Raw genomic sequence first — 18,925 nt, 5'->3', positions numbered from 1 at the left:
CCAAGAACCCATAAACACCAAAGATCACTTTGCATCTACCATATATACTTCAGTGGCAATTCAGATCTATTATCAAAATCAGCTGTCGTGTGAACCATGACAGCCTGACAAGATAGGGGTTCTGGCTGTGTGGCGTAGTCAACGCCACTGTGGCTTGACCAATCCGCTCGCTTAGAACCCTTGAGGAGCGAAACGTTGCCCCTACAACCAAGGTCAGATAGTTTATTTGCCTTCACCCCTCAACCAAATCCGGATTTTTTTTTTTTTACATGTACACTTCTTTGACATCTTCACGCTAAACAGGATCTCGCTGCCTGCTTTGTGTGAGCTTCGAGCTTTGTCTTAGAGGTGCTGAAGCGAGGCCGAAGCATATTTCAACGTCATTGCTCCGTGATAACAACATCACAATAAAGAGCATTATTCTGCCACAATCTGGTTGACTTATCAGAAGAGAGGGGCATACATTTGAGTGCTCTCAACACTCTTCCCTTGGTGAATCCTCCTTTTCAACTACGAAAGATTCATCATGTCAGACTCCGACAGTCTCGATTACCTACAAACGGGGTTCGACCCCTCCAGCCTAACTGTGCCCCGCCTTCGATCAATCCTCGTCTCTCACAACATCTCCTACCCCTCAAGCGCGAAGAAGGCCCAGCTGATCGAGCTCTTCAATGAGAACGTGGTTCCGCAATCGCGCAAGATCCTGTCCGCGAGAGCCCGCGCGAGGAGAACCAGCAAGGGAATCACCAACGCGGATTCCTATGAGACCACGGTCGCCGACGAGGAGGAGTCAATGCCGCCGCCTCCTACTCCACGTCCGAGAACACGGAAACCTTCGACGAGAGTGAAGTCGGAGGAGAGTGAGTCGGATGCCCCGCTGACGGTGCGGAGTCCGGTGAAGAGAACGCCTCGGCCGAGCAGTAAACATGCGAGAGCTTCGGATACTGAGACCGGGACGGACGCCGAGAGTGTGATGAAGTCTGTTCGAAAGTCACGGAGGAGTGAGGCGCCATCGCGGAGGAGTGAGGTGCCTACTCCTGCCCCCGTCCCAGAACCGAAGTTCAAGCTGGAAGAGATTGATGATGGTGCGGGCTTTTCGCGGAGGGAGAGCGCTTTCACGTACGACAACCCATTTCAGAGTGGTAGCTCACCGCCAAGTGGGCTACGCAGCTCCAGCAGTGGGAAGGTTAGGAAGAGTTTGGGTGGTAGTAAGGATACTACGAGAAGGAAGAGCAGCTCGACAGTACGAAGACGGACCGAGGGACCTAAGGCAGATGATGGCATTTACCCGCCAACTTCTGAGACCTTCGAAATGCCGGTTACTAAGGTCAAATTGGGTTCTAAGGATACGGACGAAGCAGTTGTGGACAGTATTGAGCCAACAGAGGAATTCACACCGGAAGAGCAGCTCGAGCTGACTCGTGAACGAACAGCTAAGGGCTTGCCGGCCGTCCCAGAACGAAGACCCAAAACACAGAGACCGAGCAGAGTTGGCAGGGGACCAATTTGGACGGTTTTACTTACTCTGTTAGGTGGCTACCTAACTTGGTACAGGCAGGAGAAGCTTGCGGTTGGATACTGTGGAGTGGGCAGAGATGCACACCAGGTTATACCAGCTGGCGTCCAAGTTCCTGACTGGGTTAGAATACTTGCAGAACCACAATGCGAGCCTTGCCCTCAACATGCCTACTGCTCCGCCAATCTGGAGACCCAATGCGAAGCCGACTTCGTTCTCAAGCCACACCCTCTTTCACTTGGCGGACTGGTTCCTCTTACACCCACCTGTGAACCTGATGGAGAGAAAGTCCGCAGGGTCAAGGCGGTAGCCGATAGGGCAGTGGAGGAGTTGAGAGAAAGGAGAGCCAAGTTCGAATGTGGCGAACTGGTAAATGAGGCGGGTGTTCCAGAGCCGACGGTCGAAATCGACGCCGAGCTGTTGAAGAATGAGGTTAGTAAGAAGAGGAGAAAGGGAATGGGGCAGGCGGAATTTGAGGAGTTGTGGAGCGGTGCTATTGGGGAGATTCAAGGAAGAGAGGAGATTGAGAGCAAAGTTGACGGGTAAGTCTTTTAGTCTACTGGTCTGCGTTCCGTGCCTTTTTCTGCTATTGTATCTTTCAGCTGGCTGCTGTTATCTATGCTTGATGTCCCTGGTGCATTCCCCTGATCTTCTATTACACCATGTTGACTAGAAGACAACTAACCAGGTTCCTCGCTCCCTCAGAACCCACACCCTCATCAGTAGCACCTCACTCGCCCGCCTCCCCCTCACCTGCGCCATCAAACGATCCTTCCGACTCGCGCTGGCAAGACATCGCCTCCAGATTGCTACTCTAATCTTCATCATCGGGGCTGCCCTCTACATCCGGTATCTCATCCTGTCCCAAGCCGCCATTAATGCTGCTGTCCCTCACCTGGTATCATTGACCCTCGACCGTCTGGCCACCCAAGCTACACTCCACGCCCAAGACAAAGATGCCTATCCCGAACCCTGGATCAGCATCGGCCAGCTCCGCGATGATGTCCTTCGGGATGAGCACTCGATCAGCAAGCGCGAGAAGCTATGGGCGAAGGTCCGCAACATCGTCGAGATGAATGCCAACGTCCGCTCGTCGCAGCGCGAATCGCGCAGGGGCGAGATCAGCAGGGTCTGGGAGTGGATCGGCGCAGTTGGCAACCTAGAGAATGGCGAAAGAGAGAGGAGAAGAAAGAGTGGACGCGTCAGCTGGGGCGTTTATGATGCGCATTCTAGTCCAGTTAGTGGGATGGATGAAGGCCCGAATTGGGAGGAGGGAAGGCCCATCTATTGATTTCGCTGCTTCTTTCTACCATGTTTTTTGCTTTTACGTTACTTGGGAGGCTTTTTGGCCCGGTGGGCTTGTACGAAAGGCATGATACCTACGTCAATAGTTATTTGATGATTAATTGTCCCATCGAGTTTTATGCCTGTTTTCAATTGCCTAGTCGGATTCTGATTCTCCTGCTGTTACAAAAACAGCTACTATCTATCTGCCCGTGCCTGCTTCCTCTTGTTCTACAAGAATATTAAGATGAAGTAGGTCCTTTCGCTTTAACGCAGACGTCGTCGGCTTACTCCAGTTACTAGAGGTTTTTGTCCAGAGCGGCTTTCAGCTTCGTTATTACCTACTACTAGGTCTATATAAAGGTCACACATTCTTTTGCGTGTAGGGGAAGAGTTTGGCGGTCGTCTGAAGAAAGGAAGGAAGTTCTCTGCGTGCTACCCCCTTAAGCCTACCTAATAGTGTGTATTAGAATTCTATAGCTATTGCAATTAATTACTGTATCGTGATCAGATTACTACTCATTGAATATTTGTACAACTACTGAACTATGTAGATAGGTCAGCAGATACCTACCTACCTAGACGAGTCTAAAAAAAATCATCTACCTATAAAAATCATAAATCGTTCTTGTAGATTTGTAGTTATAGACATACAGACGCAAGACCTTGAAAGATAAGTTTCTCTAGGAAAGGCATACCTACCTAGATAGTAGGTAGTTGATTAAGAGGGGATAAAGTTATGTGTCTAGCCTCTAGGTCTCTGCTGTGTCTTGTTTATTTTACTTTCTTTAAAGAAAGAAATATTCGTTGTGAATTTTAAAGTATGTAAGGTAGGTAGTGATGAAATAGAGATTGTTCGTAATAGTATATTAAGGTATGTATTGTTATTTGACGAATAGTTCGAGAGATTACAATGACAAATAACATGTGATGAAACTACCTAAGGTACCTGTATACAAAGGAATTTTGTACGTAGATAGGTAGGTACGTGAATATAGTGAACTTCTATCTTAATCGTTAGGTACTGGTTTAGGGTGCCATTTGCACAGCGTATCCTATGAGAAGGGGAGGAGTAATCTGGTTCTAGTAGCATTCCTGCCGCTACCCTTTTTGCTACTATTTGTGTCCATGGTTTTGTTAGGACTTACTTAGGTGGTTAGTGACTTTTGATATGCTATGTAATGTGACTATGTCGTTCGTTTGTTCATTTGTTTGTCCTAAGTGGATTAGGAGTAAAGATGGCTTCTTTTCTTAATCAATTATTGTTTAAAAATTTTTGAACCTTTGAATTTTTAATAAATGAATACATATCTAAGATATCTTTAAAATTTTCTTCTTGTCTAAATTCTCGAGAAGGGTTTAAGTTTGTGAGTTCAGTTTAGGTTCTAGTGCCTTCCTCTTCTTTTCTTTTGAATTACTGAAATTAGTAGGGTTATGGATCGACAGATGGTGTCTTGATCTCAGCAATGCAGCATACCCCCCTGAGTCCCCCACCCCTCTAGAACCCATTTCCTTTTGCCCCGCATACCCGTATACCCGGATTCCGAGCTTCCCGAGACTATCTATGTTGGTGGGGAGTTGGTTATATGTGATAATATTGGGATGATTACTGGGTATTAGGCTCGGTTTGGAATTGTTGACCTAGATGGAGATATCAAAAGAAATCTGGTAATTTTGAGAAATTTGGATCTTTTACAAGAGGTGTGATTATCAAGCTTGAAGAAAAAAGTTGGTTGAAATCTATGATTTGGGATAGATGTAGCCTGGTTAATAACAACTGGATATTTATCAAGAAATCAGATAGCGTATCGTATAGGCGATATATTTTGGTCTTGATCAAGGTCTATAATAAGACATGTGGCAGTCTTGGTGGAGCCGATAGAATGCGGGGAAAAGCGCGCACTAAAGTAGCAGCGCAGCAGTGTGGGGAATGATCGACGTCAAATGGTGGGGTCTGTCAGTAACGGCGGGAGCGGAACCACAGCAAAAGGGAAACTCACATAGAGTTGTCCTGAGTTCTTGAAGGGCAAAAAGGTTGATTTGAGAAGAGAAAAGCCGACCTTTTAACTTATTAGAGGACTCGGCTATGGAAGGACCTCTTCTACGCCAGACTTCAGTCCAACGTCAATGCTGAGTCTTGACGTATTCCGAATGCTCAACGCGTTCCTCATTGGGAAGATAAGGCGCTGGTGACAATGGAAGTATCTTCTTCTTTAGCTGGCCGAGGCTCACAGGAAGATCATCTTACTTGTGATCAGAAACTTTGGTGAGACCATGAGATCTTGACACCAAGCCGAGGCTCATCCTGCAGGTATTGACCTCTTGTGAACAACATCTGCATACCCAACAGGAGTCGTCCAATAATTCAACAATGATTTCTACTCGGTTCTCTAACAGCATTGTTAGATTTGCGGGGTATGCGACCCACCCAACCAGATATCACCCTGAAGACATGGACATGTTGTAACTCGTCTGGGGGTTATGTCGCGAATATAAAAACGGTATTGGAGATCAGGAGACGTACTTCATATTTTCTTGTTTTTCTTAACAATAAGGAAAATACATTCAGAGGAAATTGAAACTCCATTTCATTATGGCTCAATACGGGATTCTGGCCTCTGTCGCTATTGGGGTCGTGTACCTAGTCGTGAACTCCCTCATCAGTGCATACTCACGCCACCGGCGTGCCCAGGAACTAGGATGCAAGAAGCCTGAGATCCGCCGGAATAAGTTTCCCGGAGGCATTGATTTTGTACTACGTCTGATCGACGCTACAAAGAGAGACCAAGTTCCCAATGAGTTTGTCAAGATCGCTGAGGAACAAGGAAGAGATACATGGGAGCAGTCGCTCTGGGGCAAGCCGCAGATCTTTACGACAAACCCGAAGAATGTACAGGCTGTACTGGCGACCCAGTTCAATGACTTTGAGATTGGAGAACAGAGAAAGCAGGTCTTCTTTCCGATGTTGGGGAGTGGGATATTCACGCAAGATGGGAAAGATTGGTAAGTATATTCATCCTCTATGTGCATTTTTGGCAACAAAACCTTCTTATTCCTTTCCCCCTTTTTGCTAGACAGCTATATCTTGACGCTGTACATATTACCTACTTTCATACAGTACTGTTTAAGCTGACAGTGATGGATCAGGGAACACTCTCGAGCAATGCTCCGTCCACAGTTTACGCGTGATCAGGTCGGCGATCTCGAACTTGAGGAATCCCACGTCCAGACGATGTTCCGCCATCTCGAGACTGATTTATCCGGATGGACTTCTACTGTTGACCTCGGGCCACTATTCTTCAATCTCACCATTGACTCCGCTACGGAATTCCTCTTCGGACAGAGCGTACAGTCCCAGCTTTGGTCTCTTCCCGGACAACAAGTCGCCAATTCCGAATTCGATTGGAAATCTATTGCAGAACATTTTGACGGGGGGACTGCTGCATTAGGTTCTCGTAGTCGGCTTTTCAAACTCTATTGGCTCTACAACCCAAAATCATTCCGCGACGACTGCAAGGAACTCCACCGTTTTGCAGACCACTGCGTCAAGGTCGCACTGGAGAGGGACAAGAACGGGACTGAAGCATCGGGGGAGAAGCAAAGATATGTTTTCCTCCAAGAGCTAGTCAAAGCCACGAAAGACCCCATCGCTCTCCGCAGCCAACTCCTGAACATCTTGCTCGCAGGGCGAGACACCACAGCAGGCCTATTGGGATGGGCATGCTGGAGCCTTGCCCGCAATCCAAGCATCTACCAGAAGCTCCGCGAAGCCATCCTCGAAACGTTCGGAACTTATGAAAACCCGCACGACATCACCTTCTCGCGCCTCAAGTCCTGTTCGTATCTCCAATACACGATGAACGAGACGCTCCGCCTCTTCCCCTCGGTGCCGCTCAACACCCGGCAGGCCATAAGAGACACCAGCATCCCCGTCGGTGGCGGGCCCAACGGACTCTCCCCCGTCTTCGTGCGGAAGGGGCAGGAGGTCACGTATTCCGTCTACGCGATGCAGCGCCGCAAGGATATCTGGGGTATCGACGCCGACCAATTCGATCCGGATCGCTGGTACGGCCGGAAAGCGAATTGGGAATACCTCCCGTTTAATGGGGGCCCGCGCATCTGTCTCGGTCAGCAGTTTGCGCTCACAGAGGCGGGCTATGTCCTGACGCGCCTCATTCAAAAGTTTGATAAGATTGAGAACGTGGACCCGATCTCGGAAATCAAACATCAGTATAGTGTTACGAGTGCCCCGAGACGGGTGTTGGTTAGATTGCATGAGGCGGGGAAGGTGTAAACTGGTGGGATTGGGGGGTGGAAAGGTTAGCAAAGGGGGGATGGGGGCTGGAGGGGGCTTTGGAAGTCCGATGATCATATACTGAATGATCTTTTGAGCAGCTCTTTCTTTGGATAGCGATTGCAACCACTTTGATAGTCAATATTGATCTTCATATTTGGGAATCTTTCAGTTTATTATTACTGACGAATTAGGTCCATGGTCAAGTTCTTAGACATCAATCAGTAAGTTGGGGCAAATTCCCCCCTAACACCTGTCTATTTGACTTCAAAACCTCAAAGTACAACCGCCTAGGAACAGCTACAAAGTACAACCTTCCTAGGTAAGGGGAACTACCAAAAACTTCCATTCTAATCTCCTTCCCAAGACAGACATCTCTCTTTATTCTTTAAACCTCCTCTATATGAACTAATAGCGGCCTCCCCTTCACGCCCCAGGCAACCCCTGATGCGTCGGATCCACCCACCTCACGCCCTCCGGTCTCTCGACCGGTTCCAAATCCGGCAGATTGACCGCGACCGCCTCCCCATCACTCCTCATCAAGACACACCTCAACTCCTCCTTCTCCATGGCATTGATCTCCTGGTGCGGCACATACGGCGGGACGAAGATGAAATCGCCCGGCCCTGCCTCGGCCACAAACTCCAGATTCTCACCCCAGCGCATCCGCGCTCGGCCGCTGAGTACGTAGATCACGGATTCCAGGTGCCCGTGGTGATGGGCGCCGGTTTTGGCGCCGGCGTCGATGGTTACGGTCCCGGCCCAGAGCTTTTGAGCCCCTACTCGTGCGGTGTTGATCGCGGCGGCGCGCGTCATGCCTGGTGGTTGCTTGTTAGCGGGAGGGAAGAGAGGGGGATGGAAGATGTACCGGGTGTTTGCGCGGTGTTGGTGTCGAGGGAGTCGGAGGGGATGACGCGCACGCCGGTGTGTTTCCATTGGTCTGGTGGGGGAGACGTGGGAGCTTCATGATGGTGGTGAGTTTCGGCCATTGCTTTTGAAGGATTGGGATTGGATAAGGTTGAGGGAGATGTAGTTGGTATGTTGAGAGTGGTTGTTCGATACTGGAGAAGTCGTGGGATAGAAGTGGGGTTGCGGGGTAGTGAGTGGTAGACATTCCGCTTCACGAGCCGAATTCATGTTGCCGGTCAAATGTTGGAGGTCAAAGGTACCTTGGATATAGGACATAAGTACATGATGCCTAGCTGCTTATTCAATTACTAACTTTATTGAAGGCACTCAATTTACTTTAGAACTGCCATTACCAACCAGAGGCCATCTAAAACAGACTCACCTCGCGGAATATTCATGCACCGAACCTGCCCCAACCTACATTACTAAACCAAATCTCTATATGGTTGAGTGTAGATTTCTAAATTCAAAGGAGATTAGTTAGCGTGTTAAGCTTGTGATGCCAAGTTTCTGGTGTGAAACTTTTGGGATATATCAGAAGGATTTTGATTTGTTGTTGATTTGGGTGAATTTTCCGCATGAGGTTTCCTTGGGTATTGAGCAAGTGCCAAAGCCAAGCCAAATCAAGTTGGCTGAGAAGATACCTACCTGGACAATTGTCGTTTAAGAACTTTCCCTGCAGCTAGGCTGCAGTACCAAAGAAAGCCGCGCAGGAGTGACTGCTGCCACTGGCAGATCTGATAGTGCAGCACTATTGCATTCAGATACAACTGTATGACTGATATCTTGCATGAAGAAATTCCCGATATTGCTGTTGGTCATGGCAATGCTGACATTGGTCGTCCCGATGGTGGAGATCACTTCAGCATCTCGCACCATAGTAGTATCAACAGATGAGCACGGTATTACCGCCCCTGCAACAACAGAAGGAAGCAAGTGCCAAGAGGAACGATAAGTAGAGAAACCCGATGACCTTGAAAACGCTGGCACTGGCTAGGGAGATGATCAACCGAGTGATGTTGGAGAAGGACACAATAACAGGACATCCTGGATATTTCTAACCATCCCTGATCTCATCCCCAGTTAAATCCTCTCCTCGAAACTGGAAATGTAAGCTCTGCTTTGCCTGCCTTCTCCAACCCTCATATTGACAGCAACAGTGACAGATAAATCCTGTCTTCTAAGCTTTCAATATCAAAATCTCCAAATAACATGCCATTCATGTGATCTGTAGCTCGAAAAACTCGTTGAGAACATGCCTACTAGCAGTAGGCTCTGTCCTCTAGGCGCAGACCCGTAGACGCCATTTGCAGTTGTGAAGGAAAGGGGAAAAAGAGCATGACCACTAGAGCAATGCTTACAGTCAGTCAAGATGGAAGTGTAATCTCTACAAATTCCTGGAAGTCTATGCTGTACAGTGGTTCTGTCCCAAAATAAAGCAGCGTAGGTAGCGCTCTGGGAGACATTGCCTTGTCGGCTTGATACATCCGTGGCTATGAAACACACGGGAGAAGCATACTTTCTGGCATAACTTTAATAAACAGCACTTAGGGTTGCGATCCCTTGTGAAGATCTCAGTTCCACTGCGAGCAGACACTTGCCCAGAACAGATTGCATCAGTTGAAGAAGTTGAAGAAAAAGGACTCTCGATAGCCAGAAGGTCACGTGGCGTTGCCCAGTTGACATTAGCGGCTGGATAAGGCTATCTTAGCGCCGTCCCGCCTAAAAAAAATTGAACCTTGAAGCTCAAGTTGAAGTTCTCTCGATAAAAACTTTCCGAACGACACCGCTCTTCTTCTCTTCTGCACCCACGAAGTTGAAGATTTTGACGATACCCTCTAGTGTTTGTACATCGCAGACATTGGTATCTGTATATCCTTCATTTATAAACACTCGCGATCCTTTTAAACAACTAGTTTTTTCCGATCAAGATGCCTCTTCTACCGGGTAAGTACTTCTGCTTCAACACGGCAATCTTGAACGCGATCTGACGTGAAACCATAGTCGCTCTTTACGGGCTTGAAGTCCCATGCGGCGATGTCCTCATCCCAGCAGTTCCCGACTTTCCAGCCACTGTGAGTAGATAAAAATCCTTACTGTCGTCGCTTTGCAGGCATGCGACTCGGCGACCGCGTCGGCCAAACTGAGATCTAACAAGATATAACTAGTTCCGCATCACTATGGCTGCAATTGATCCCACTGAACCAGCTGAGCTCAACGAGAGCACCAAGGACTCCTCCCGCGCTACATTGAAGATCGTCCGCCAAGCAGAAGGCGATGAGGATAACGAGGACTACATGCGTGAGCTGCTGGGCGATAGCGATAGCGGCTCTGACGATGAAAGCGAGAGTGACGAGGAAGCCAATGGAGGCCCAAGTGACCCTGCCAAATCCAAGAAGGCTAGAAAGGCCGCTGCTTTAAAGCAGCTCATGGAGTCCATCAACACAGGTTCTGACGAGGAGATGGAGGATGCCGACAAAGCCGACAAAGCCGTCAATGGCGCCAAGGCTGATAAGAAGGGCAAGGCCAAGGCCACTGACGACGACGAGGAAGAAGATGACGAGGAGGACAGCGGTGATGAGGAGCTTGAGCTTGAGGAATATGTTCTCTGCACCCTCGACCCAGAGAAGGCAAGTCACTCGGTACCATGTCTAATCACCTCTTACTTACACGTAAACAGAACTACCAACAACCCCTCGACATCACCATTGCTGAGAATGAGCGTGTCTTCTTCAAGGTCTCTGGCACTCACACCATCTACCTTACTGGCAACTACGTTATCCCTGACGACAATGGCCACAACCGCCACCATGAGGTCTACGACTCCGACTCCGACTCTGAGGATGAGGATTACGATCTGTCTCCTGATGAGGACGAGCTTGATCTCGATGATGAGGAGAGTGACGATCTTGACGGGCTGGAGGACCCCCGCATCACTGAAATTGACACCGATGAGGAAGAGGCACCAAAGCTTGTGAAGGCCGATGAAAAGAAGGCCGAGACCAAAGGAAAGAACAAGCGTTCCGCTGATGAGCTTGAGGAGGGCGCTTCTCTCGATGATGCCATGGACAAGTCCCTCAAGGATGGCGAGGAGCAGAAGCTTAGCAAGAAGCAGTTGAAGAAACTCAAGAAGAACAATGGTGAGGCCGCTGAAGCGAAGGCTGAGGAGCAGAAGAAGAGCGAGACAAAGAACGACAAGAAGGTCCAATTTGCCAAGAACCTCGAGCAAGGTCCAACCGGGTCTGCAGAAAAGGCCAAGGCCACTGAAGCGAAGAGCCTAGGCCCAAAGACCGTCCAAGGTGTTAAGATCGATGACAAGAAGCTTGGGAAGGGACCGGCTTGCAAGAAGGGTGACAAGGTCGGCATGCGCTACATTGGTAAACTCACAGATGGCAAAGTGTTTGACTGTAAGTCTTAAAATCTTCCTATTTATATGCTTCGGTGCTGACTTTTAACACAGCGAACAAGAGTGGCAAGCCATTTTCGTTCAAGCTCGGAACTGGCGAGGTTATTAAGGGATGGGATATCGGTGTCGCTGGCATGTCAGTCGGTGGTGAACGAAGAATCACTATCCCCGCACACCTGGCGTACGGCAAGAAGGCATTGCCTGGCATCCCTGCTAACAGCACTCTGGTGTTCGACGTCAAGTTGTTGGAGATCTCTTAGATTCCATTCCGAGGAAGCTTACAGTCACGCCCATTCCTGGGCCTTACGATATTATGAGGCCAAAGCCTTCTGTTGCCGACCCCTCTGTTGTACAATTTCTCACACTCTCATGTGGCGTTTTTGCAACTCTTTAATTTTGTATCTTATCTCCTATGTCATGTTTATTCGCAGACCTGTTTTGCATCTCCGACCTGCGCGGTTCTGTGATGAACTGTCTTGTGTGTGGACGGGAAGCAGATGATGCAAAATGGAATGAGGAGATTTGCATAGCATTACAGGCGCATTGTCAAAAAGTCCATTGGTTTTGTAGTATTTGCAGTGGTTTCCACATCAGGTAGTCAATAAACTTTTCTTACTTACAGAAGCTAAAGCTCTCCATGTGGTTTGCAACTGCCTCGTAAGTCCCTATGGACACAATTTTCGGGAGGAGCTCTTGCCAGTGAGAGCATCCCAACACTTTCGTCGCTCATCCTGATGTCTTCTATCAACAACTTCTTTACCATCATCCAGATCCATTCCAACAGTATCATCAACATTGGTACCCCGGCATTTCTAGCTCCATTAACTCTTACCAAAACATTCTATTAGCACTTCATCGCGATGAGGCGTGGACATAGCAAATCCAGCAAGAGGAAGTCTGCTAGTGGCCCCGGTTTCACCATCCATGAAGATGCAGCACCGGTCGAGCTCTCGCCGCCAGCGAACACGACCGCCAATGGGCCCATAACTCCCACGTTTCCTCCGGAACCTGAACTTAGGCCTTCAAAGATGCGGCGTCATGGCTCAAAGCTCCTGCTTGCCCTTCGTTCTATGACCAACAGTGGTAAGTCCATCACGTTCATTACCTATCCGCCTTGAGGTACCTGTCTGACCGATGAATTGAACCACCAGCTTCTACCGCATCTGCTGTTGAATCACATTCGCGGTCCCACGAACCTAGTGGCTTCGGCTCTATGCCTCCTATACCTCCCAGTATAGCTAGGAAGCTCTCCCTCGCTATCCTCAATTCTAATCCCACTACTGTCGTACATCGAGCCCAGTTCAAAAGTCGTCCCAGCGTACTCTCTCTTGATAAAGGAGCTATTGATGTAGGCCAGGAAGGTTCGCCGTCCACGAGCCTCTCTAGCACTGGCAAGTCATCCACTCCCCCCAGAGTTGAGTCGACAGGGAAGACTTCACTTGATTCGAAGTTTTCCATGAATTCAAAAGCAGCATCACAGCACTCTTCTGAAAACAAGAAGCTGGCTGAGAAGAAACTCGCCGAAGGTGGAGGAGGCTCGAACGAGAATTCGCTTACTCCGATTGCTGAAGTCGAGATGTTGGATCCAGAACCAGTACCAAGTAAGTCAATCACATACTCGTGTTCGTATATTGGTAGCTGAATGAATTAGCTGTCGTCACAGTCGAAAAAGCAGCCGCAGCCAAGATATTTTTCGAGTGCCATTACAACAAAGTAGCATCGGGTGAACCGACGCCTCGTTCTCTACGTCGCCTGCAACTCGAGGCTGCCCTGCACGAGAATATCACTTGCTCTCCAGCTGAGAAGGATGAGCAGCGCCGAGCTTGGTTAAGAGAAGAAAGTAACCATCTTCGAGAGACTAGAGTCATGAAAGTACGTGGTGCGAACGCATTGAAGGGGAAAGATATCACCTCTTCTAGTTTCGAGACGGTCAAAATTCTAGGAAAAGGAAGCTTTGGCGTTGTTCGACTCGTAAGGGAGAAGTCAGAGAATGGGTACGTGCACACGAATAAGCCTCATGTGAAGTGCTGACATGGAACCAAGCAATGAAAAAAAGAAAGAGATCTACGCTATGAAAGTCATTCGCAAGTCTGATATGCTCCGAAATAGCCAAGAAGGCCATCTGCGTGCTGAACGTGACTTTCTGGTCGCTGCTGAAGGTTCTCGATGGTATGTCCAGAATCATCCTCTTTCAAAGTACCATTTCAATTAAGTGGTCCCAATGGTCAAATTGATCACTCCAACCTGGCTTTTGACTTGAGTATCAAACGTTATCACTAATTGTAATAGGGTTATCCCCCTCATTGCGAGCTTTCAAGATCTTAATAACCTCTATCTGGTGATGGATTATATGCCTGGTGGTGACTTCCTCGGCCTTCTCATCCGTGACAATGTTCTTTCGGAATCTGTCGCGAAATGGTACGTTGCCGAAATGATCCTTTGCATTGAGGAAGCGCATTCCCTCCGTTGGATCCACCGCGATGTCAAGCCCGATAACTTCCTCATCTCTGCTTCGGGTCACTTGAAGATTTCGGACTTTGGTCTTGCTTTTGACGGGCATTGGTCCCATGACCAAGCTTATTTCAATAACCATAGACATTCTCTTCTCACCAAACTTGGCATCAACGTCGAAGGCGACTCAATTGACAAGAAGGAAGGTAGAAGTATTGCCGCAGCCATGAAGCTTGCGCACGTCCTCATGGGTACCAAAGATCGGCACGCGCGAGACTCTACCAGCAATTCCGAGTACGAGGGAGTTCTCAATTGGCGAAATCGGAAAGGTAATCGGACTCTTGCCCGATCCGTAGTTGGGACCAGCCAATATATGGCACCAGAGGTCGTGCGTGGTGAGCTCTACGACGCTCGTTGCGACTGGTGGAGTGTGGCAATCATTCTATACGAAGTACATCTTACCCCCTCGTAGTATTTAAGATGTCGAAAACTGACAGCTCGTAGTGCCTGTATGGCCATACGCCTTTCCTCGCGGAGGAAGGTGGGAGGCAACAGACCAAGATGAATATACTGGTAAGTATTCCATTTCACCTCAAACATTGAACCATTCCACATTGATCTACCCGTGCCACCCTAGAAGAGTCTCCTTCTATTCTTTATCTCATTAATCCATTGGTCGAGCGTGTCTCTTCTCTCATTTCAATCTGGACATTGGCCCAATCCCGCCTTGGCCTCGTTTGTTCAACATGATTTGACAGTTGGAGCTAACTTTTCAAAAGAGCCACAAGACGACGTTTGCCTTCCCTTCCAAGCCAGCCATCAGCAGGAGATGTCAAGATCTCATCCGAAGTATAATTCAAGAGAAGGACCATCGCCTTTGTTCCAAGCGTTACAAGACCAAAGATCATAGCTCTGGCTCTCGTCACAACCAAGACGTCGCTGGTCGTTGCGTGTATCCTGACGATGCCGAGGAAATCAAGGCTCACAAGTGGTTCCGAGACATCCCGTGGGATCGAATGCACACGATGGTCCCCCCTTTTGTTCCTAATATCAAATCCACCGACGACACACACTACTTTGATGAAGAGGATTCCATATCAGACTTTTCGGCGTCCATTCCCCGTGCCCCGCCAACGACAGAAGAGATTGCCGATGCCTTGAAGAAGTTCAACCGGGAGCTTCAAATTCTTGCGACGGGCTTCATTGAACGACCATACGATTCGATGAAGTTGAGAAAGGTTGAAAGAGAAATCGATGCATTCAATGTCTCAGACGAGCAGAAGAATTATTTGAAGGGATTTGTGAAGCGGTATGGACGCAAAGAAAAGAAGAGACCTCGAGACAGGCTATTACGGGATCGTGACTTCGCACCAAAAGTGTTGGAGCTACGGAAGAGAGGGGCGTTCCTCGGATACACGTATAGGAGGATCCGGTTTAGAAAGGAGAGTTTTGCCAGGGCCGGGGGAGTTGTTGTCAGCACCCCTGGAAAGAGGAACGGGTGGTACCGTGCAAGACTGAGCATCCATTGACAGATGGGATAGAGGTAATCGTAGGTGGGAACGGCTCGATTGGTCCAATCAATCAATATTCTTTCGCTCTCTTAGAGTTTTCATTTGTGCGGGGGAGGGTGTGGGCAACTGCAGAGATGTCATTGTGTAGTGCAAAACTCGGACACTTGTCAGGCCAACCAATCCATTGGTTTGTTTCTAAGTCTACAGGTTTGGCAGTTTTCTATTAAAAAAAGGGAAGTTAATGATGATGACTCGTGTGGGCTTACCGGCTATCAACAACCTTGCTCTTTCGGGACAGGGACCAACGACTATTGACGACATCGTCAAACTGTTATCAGTGTGATAACGCCACTGGGGAAAATACACATGTGTTTCTGGCCAGGAACAAACAAACAAAATAAAAATAAAGAAGACGTGCTGTGCATAAACCAGTATGTCAATTGTCTCAAGTTGAGCCTTTTCACTATTTTCATTTTCTCTGGGCAGTCACAGTCGAATGGCAAGTTTGGGAACATCTCGCGGAGAGGGCGGATAAGCTGGAAGGGTCCGGGGGGCTTCTTCTAGGCCCTACATGTGCATTGCATGGCATTGCATTGGCTTACGGAGGATTTCATTCTGGCTGACTGTGGATGGAGACTCGCCCGCGTGCCCAGAAGGCCCAGGCTGTGGTAGTCTGGTGTTGTGGAGCGCAGGATTGGTTAGGGAGAGCGCATGCGTTCCCGCCGGGTCCTGACGTCGATAGCTAGGTCCTGGTTCCTCTTTACTACTGACGTCGGTAAGCAGGTTCTACTGACGTCGATCAGTTAGGCCCATGTTGACAAGAGCCGGGCTCGTCAGCTTGCATGGTTGCTAGGTAAGTTAGGTCGTGGCTGGGCATATGTCCATATTTATTTGGGCGGATCCTCTCCTCTCATATGCCCTCGGCCTCTCTCGTTTTGTTCATCCTCAATCTCCTGATCTTCCTGATCTACCTCCCCAATAACGAGCACGACAACGAGAACGAGGGAACGGAAAAGCACAACATGGCGCCCGCAACACTCCTGAAGTACCACGCCCAGGATGGCCCGGCGGAAGAGTATACGCACGTGAAGACCGAGAGCTTCCACAATGCCAATACGCCCGCGAGCCCCAACGCGCGCAAGGCCCGCCACACCAACGTGGCTGGGACGGATAACAGCAAGGATGAAGAGCTCAAGAGCCCCTGGATCCTGCACCCGAGTCTCGTTCTGAAGGAGGATGTCTTGCAGAAATGGGGGAAGGGCGAGGGGGAGATTCCGGACCCGGATGAGGTGCTGGATCTCAAGGAGGAGAGGAAGGGCTGGCATGGGTATGTCGAGTGGGAGTTGTACCCGGAGCGCAAGGCGAGGGTGAAGGAGTGGATGAAGGGTTTTGATTTCCCCAGTGTATGTGTTTCCCCCTTTTGCTCGTTTCTCTTTTTGTTTTTCTTTTTAGGAGGGGAGGGAGGGGGAGGAATGAACAAGAATGAGACAAAGAAAGGAAGAAAAAGAATTTCGGACCAACATAGCATGATTGAGTGAGAAGAGCGCAAGCTGATCTAAAACCCAGGCACCCGAATTCCAATTCGTGCCCTTGCCGAAAACAAACCCGATCTTGGAGGGTGTCAGATGGAAACAATACCATTATGCCCTGGGCAAGGCGACCAAGGACATCCCAGCTGAGAGCTGGCTCTGGGTCCAGAAGGAGAAGAGTCCGGATATGATCCATATCCTGCAGTTCCCATACAACGGGGAGCCGCCTCGGGTTCGTACCCCACCTTGTCGCCTTATGATGTAATATATCTTGCTGATCAGTGAGCGCAGGATCGATTGGTGTCGACCGCCTTGACGACCAACGAAGACCACTTTGTCCGCAACCATGGAGGAATTCCAGAGATCGACGAAGATGAGTACTTCTTGGATATTGGCGGATTGGTCAACGAGCCCAAGCGGATCACCATGGCTATGTTGAAGGACGAGAAACTGTTCCCCAGACAGTCGAACATCGTTACCATTCAGTGCTCTGGAACCAGGCGAATTGAGCAGATTCATCAGTACCCTGGTGATGGAGATGAGTTGATTAACGCTCCTGTGAGTTTCCTTGCTTCTTTTTATTTGCAAGAAAGGAGAGGTGCTGATCTGTGAACAGTGGGGAGAGGGCGCAATCGGAACTGCTCGCTGGACAGGTGTCAGTCTCAAAAAGGTGATCAAGTACTGTGGCGGTCTGAAGTACCCTGACAAGCCAATGCACCTTGAGTTCCTCGGCGCAGACACCTATTTCAAACAAGGTGAGGTCTACAACTATGCCGTCTCCGTTCCCTGGCGCAAGGTCAAGGCCAACGAAGTCCTCCTGGCCTGGGAGATGAACGGGCAGCCCCTGCCCAAGATCCACGGCTTCCCGCTGCGTACCGTTGTCTTTGGATACATTGGTGCGCGCAGCTGCAAATGGTTGACGCGGATCAATGTCCTTGACGCTCCCAGCGAGGGACCCGTGCAAAAGAAGGAGTACCTGTACTACAACTCGCAGGTTGGGAAGCACAACGTTACTTATTCGGCGGGTTTCTCCATTCAGGATATGCTTGTTAGTTCGGCTATCATGAGCCCCGTTGATGCGGACCAGATCATCCACGATGGAAAGATCAAGATGCGTGGCTGGGCGTATAGTGGAGGCGGGCATTGGCCGGTTCGCGTTGAAGTCAGCAATGACGGCGGCAGCGTCTGGTATGAAGTTCCTCATGAACAGATGAGCGAGAAATACTTCTATGCCTGGAGAGTCTGGGAATACGATCTCCCCGTCGATGCGGAGGGTTGGCTGGAGTTGGTCGTGCGATGTTGGGACAACTCCATGAATACCCAACCTACCTTCGTTCGATCAGCATGTATGTTCTCACCCTCCCCCCTTCTCTCTCACTGGATAATCCGAAGAGCAAAAATACTGATGCGGAACAGGGAATTGGGATCTCCACGTCACGAGCTCGTGCCACAGGATCAAGGTCTTCAGCATCAACAGATCGAGACCCAAGACAGCCGCCAAGTTGAAGATGTACGAGGAGAGTGGCATCCCCTTCTTCCCCATTACCAAGCCCAGCGCTGTGCCATTAGAGAGCGATGAGAGATACGCCATCGAGATGGCGGCTCGCGGTGGTAGGGATCCCCTTGAGTAGATGGCTGTTGGCCGTTCTGTTTGGGGGGTCTCTTATTATGTAGATCAAGTGTTCTAATTAGCTAGGTAGTTATTATTTTAATAATATATATATGGAGTCTGGGTTGTATAATTCTTTACCTGAAGAGATTGGGTTGTAGAAAGGGTCAGTCTGTGAAAGGGATAGGAAAACCGGCTTACTTGACCAGCCCGAGGGAAACACTGGGCCCTAATTTCTTTGAAATCTTTGAATTACTCTTCCTGAGGATAAACTGTATGAAGTTGAGCCTTTCTTTAAGGAAGCTGATGCGGTGTAGGGATTTCCTGGAAGCTGATGTAGTTCCCGTGAGTTCAGGTTTTCGGTTTTCGGTTTCCGGGCTTTAAGGCATCAAGGCATGAAGGCAGCGAAGCTATCA

General features: G+C 49.1%; 6 protein-coding genes across 6 annotated transcripts; 5 read left to right on the top strand and 1 right to left on the bottom strand.

Moving 5' to 3' along the window:
• The first annotated feature begins 261 nt into the window (after positions 1-261).
• Positions 262-3,306, top strand: M430DRAFT_122776 (hypothetical protein). Its single transcript, XM_024861857.1, has 2 exons — positions 262-2,058; positions 2,222-3,306. Exons 1-2 carry the CDS (start codon positions 527-529, stop codon positions 2,805-2,807), a joined length of 2,118 nt encoding a protein of 705 aa, XP_024720449.1. The 5' UTR covers positions 262-526; the 3' UTR covers positions 2,808-3,306.
• A 2,046-nt stretch (positions 3,307-5,352) lies between these two features.
• On the top strand, positions 5,353-7,266 carry M430DRAFT_35543 (hypothetical protein). Its single transcript, XM_024866761.1, has 2 exons — positions 5,353-5,803; positions 5,948-7,266. The coding sequence occupies exons 1-2, from the start codon at positions 5,394-5,396 to the stop codon at positions 7,092-7,094; spliced, it is 1,557 nt and encodes a 518-aa protein (XP_024720448.1). The 5' UTR covers positions 5,353-5,393; the 3' UTR covers positions 7,095-7,266.
• Positions 7,267-7,520: 254 nt separating this feature from the next.
• On the bottom strand, positions 7,521-8,083 carry M430DRAFT_19906 (hypothetical protein; the record flags this gene model as incomplete). Its single annotated transcript, XM_024864183.1, has 2 exons — positions 7,521-7,912; positions 7,963-8,083. The coding sequence occupies 2 exons, from the start codon at positions 8,081-8,083 to the stop codon at positions 7,521-7,523; spliced, it is 513 nt and encodes a 170-aa protein (XP_024720447.1).
• Positions 8,084-9,934: 1,851 nt separating this feature from the next.
• On the top strand, positions 9,935-11,669 carry M430DRAFT_51262 (hypothetical protein; the record flags this gene model as incomplete). The annotated part of the gene is made up of 5 exons (XM_024868200.1): positions 9,935-9,950; positions 10,008-10,078; positions 10,172-10,633; positions 10,684-11,410; positions 11,464-11,669. 5 exons carry the CDS (start codon positions 9,935-9,937, stop codon positions 11,667-11,669), a joined length of 1,482 nt encoding a protein of 493 aa, XP_024720446.1.
• A 953-nt stretch (positions 11,670-12,622) lies between these two features.
• Positions 12,623-15,581, top strand: M430DRAFT_67251 (hypothetical protein; the record flags this gene model as incomplete). The annotated part of the gene is made up of 6 exons (XM_024869279.1): positions 12,623-13,010; positions 13,061-13,403; positions 13,453-13,578; positions 13,699-14,311; positions 14,365-14,433; positions 14,640-15,581. 6 exons carry the CDS (start codon positions 12,623-12,625, stop codon positions 15,387-15,389), a joined length of 2,289 nt encoding a protein of 762 aa, XP_024720445.1. The 3' UTR covers positions 15,390-15,581.
• Positions 15,582-16,393: 812 nt separating this feature from the next.
• On the top strand, positions 16,394-18,531 carry M430DRAFT_103893 (hypothetical protein; the record flags this gene model as incomplete). Its single annotated transcript, XM_024860890.1, has 5 exons — positions 16,394-16,774; positions 16,938-17,132; positions 17,192-17,458; positions 17,517-18,246; positions 18,317-18,531. The coding sequence occupies 5 exons, from the start codon at positions 16,394-16,396 to the stop codon at positions 18,529-18,531; spliced, it is 1,788 nt and encodes a 595-aa protein (XP_024720444.1).
• Positions 18,532-18,925: the final 394 nt, after the last annotated feature.

This window comes from Amorphotheca resinae, assembly GCF_003019875.1.
Source record: "Amorphotheca resinae ATCC 22711 unplaced genomic scaffold M430scaffold_7, whole genome shotgun sequence".
In the NCBI taxonomy this organism is placed as follows: domain Eukaryota; kingdom Fungi; phylum Ascomycota; class Leotiomycetes; order Helotiales; family Amorphothecaceae; genus Amorphotheca; species Amorphotheca resinae.
The sequence above is the reverse complement of the archived record's forward strand: the minus strand, read 5'-3'. Positions and strand labels throughout refer to the sequence as shown.

Excerpts from the sequence above, each read along its gene's own strand:
- M430DRAFT_122776 (XM_024861857.1), top strand. The coding sequence starts at position 527 with ATGTCAGACTCCGACAGTCTCGATTACCTACAAACGGGGTTCGACCCC. Across the intron at positions 2,059-2,221 it reads ATTGAGAGCAAAGTTGACGG|AACCCACACCCTCATCAGTA; the intron begins GTAAGTCTTTTA and ends TCGCTCCCTCAG.
- M430DRAFT_35543 (XM_024866761.1), top strand. The coding sequence starts at position 5,394 with ATGGCTCAATACGGGATTCTGGCCTCTGTCGCTATTGGGGTCGTGTAC. Across the intron at positions 5,804-5,947 it reads ACGCAAGATGGGAAAGATTG|GGAACACTCTCGAGCAATGC; the intron begins GTAAGTATATTC and ends GTGATGGATCAG.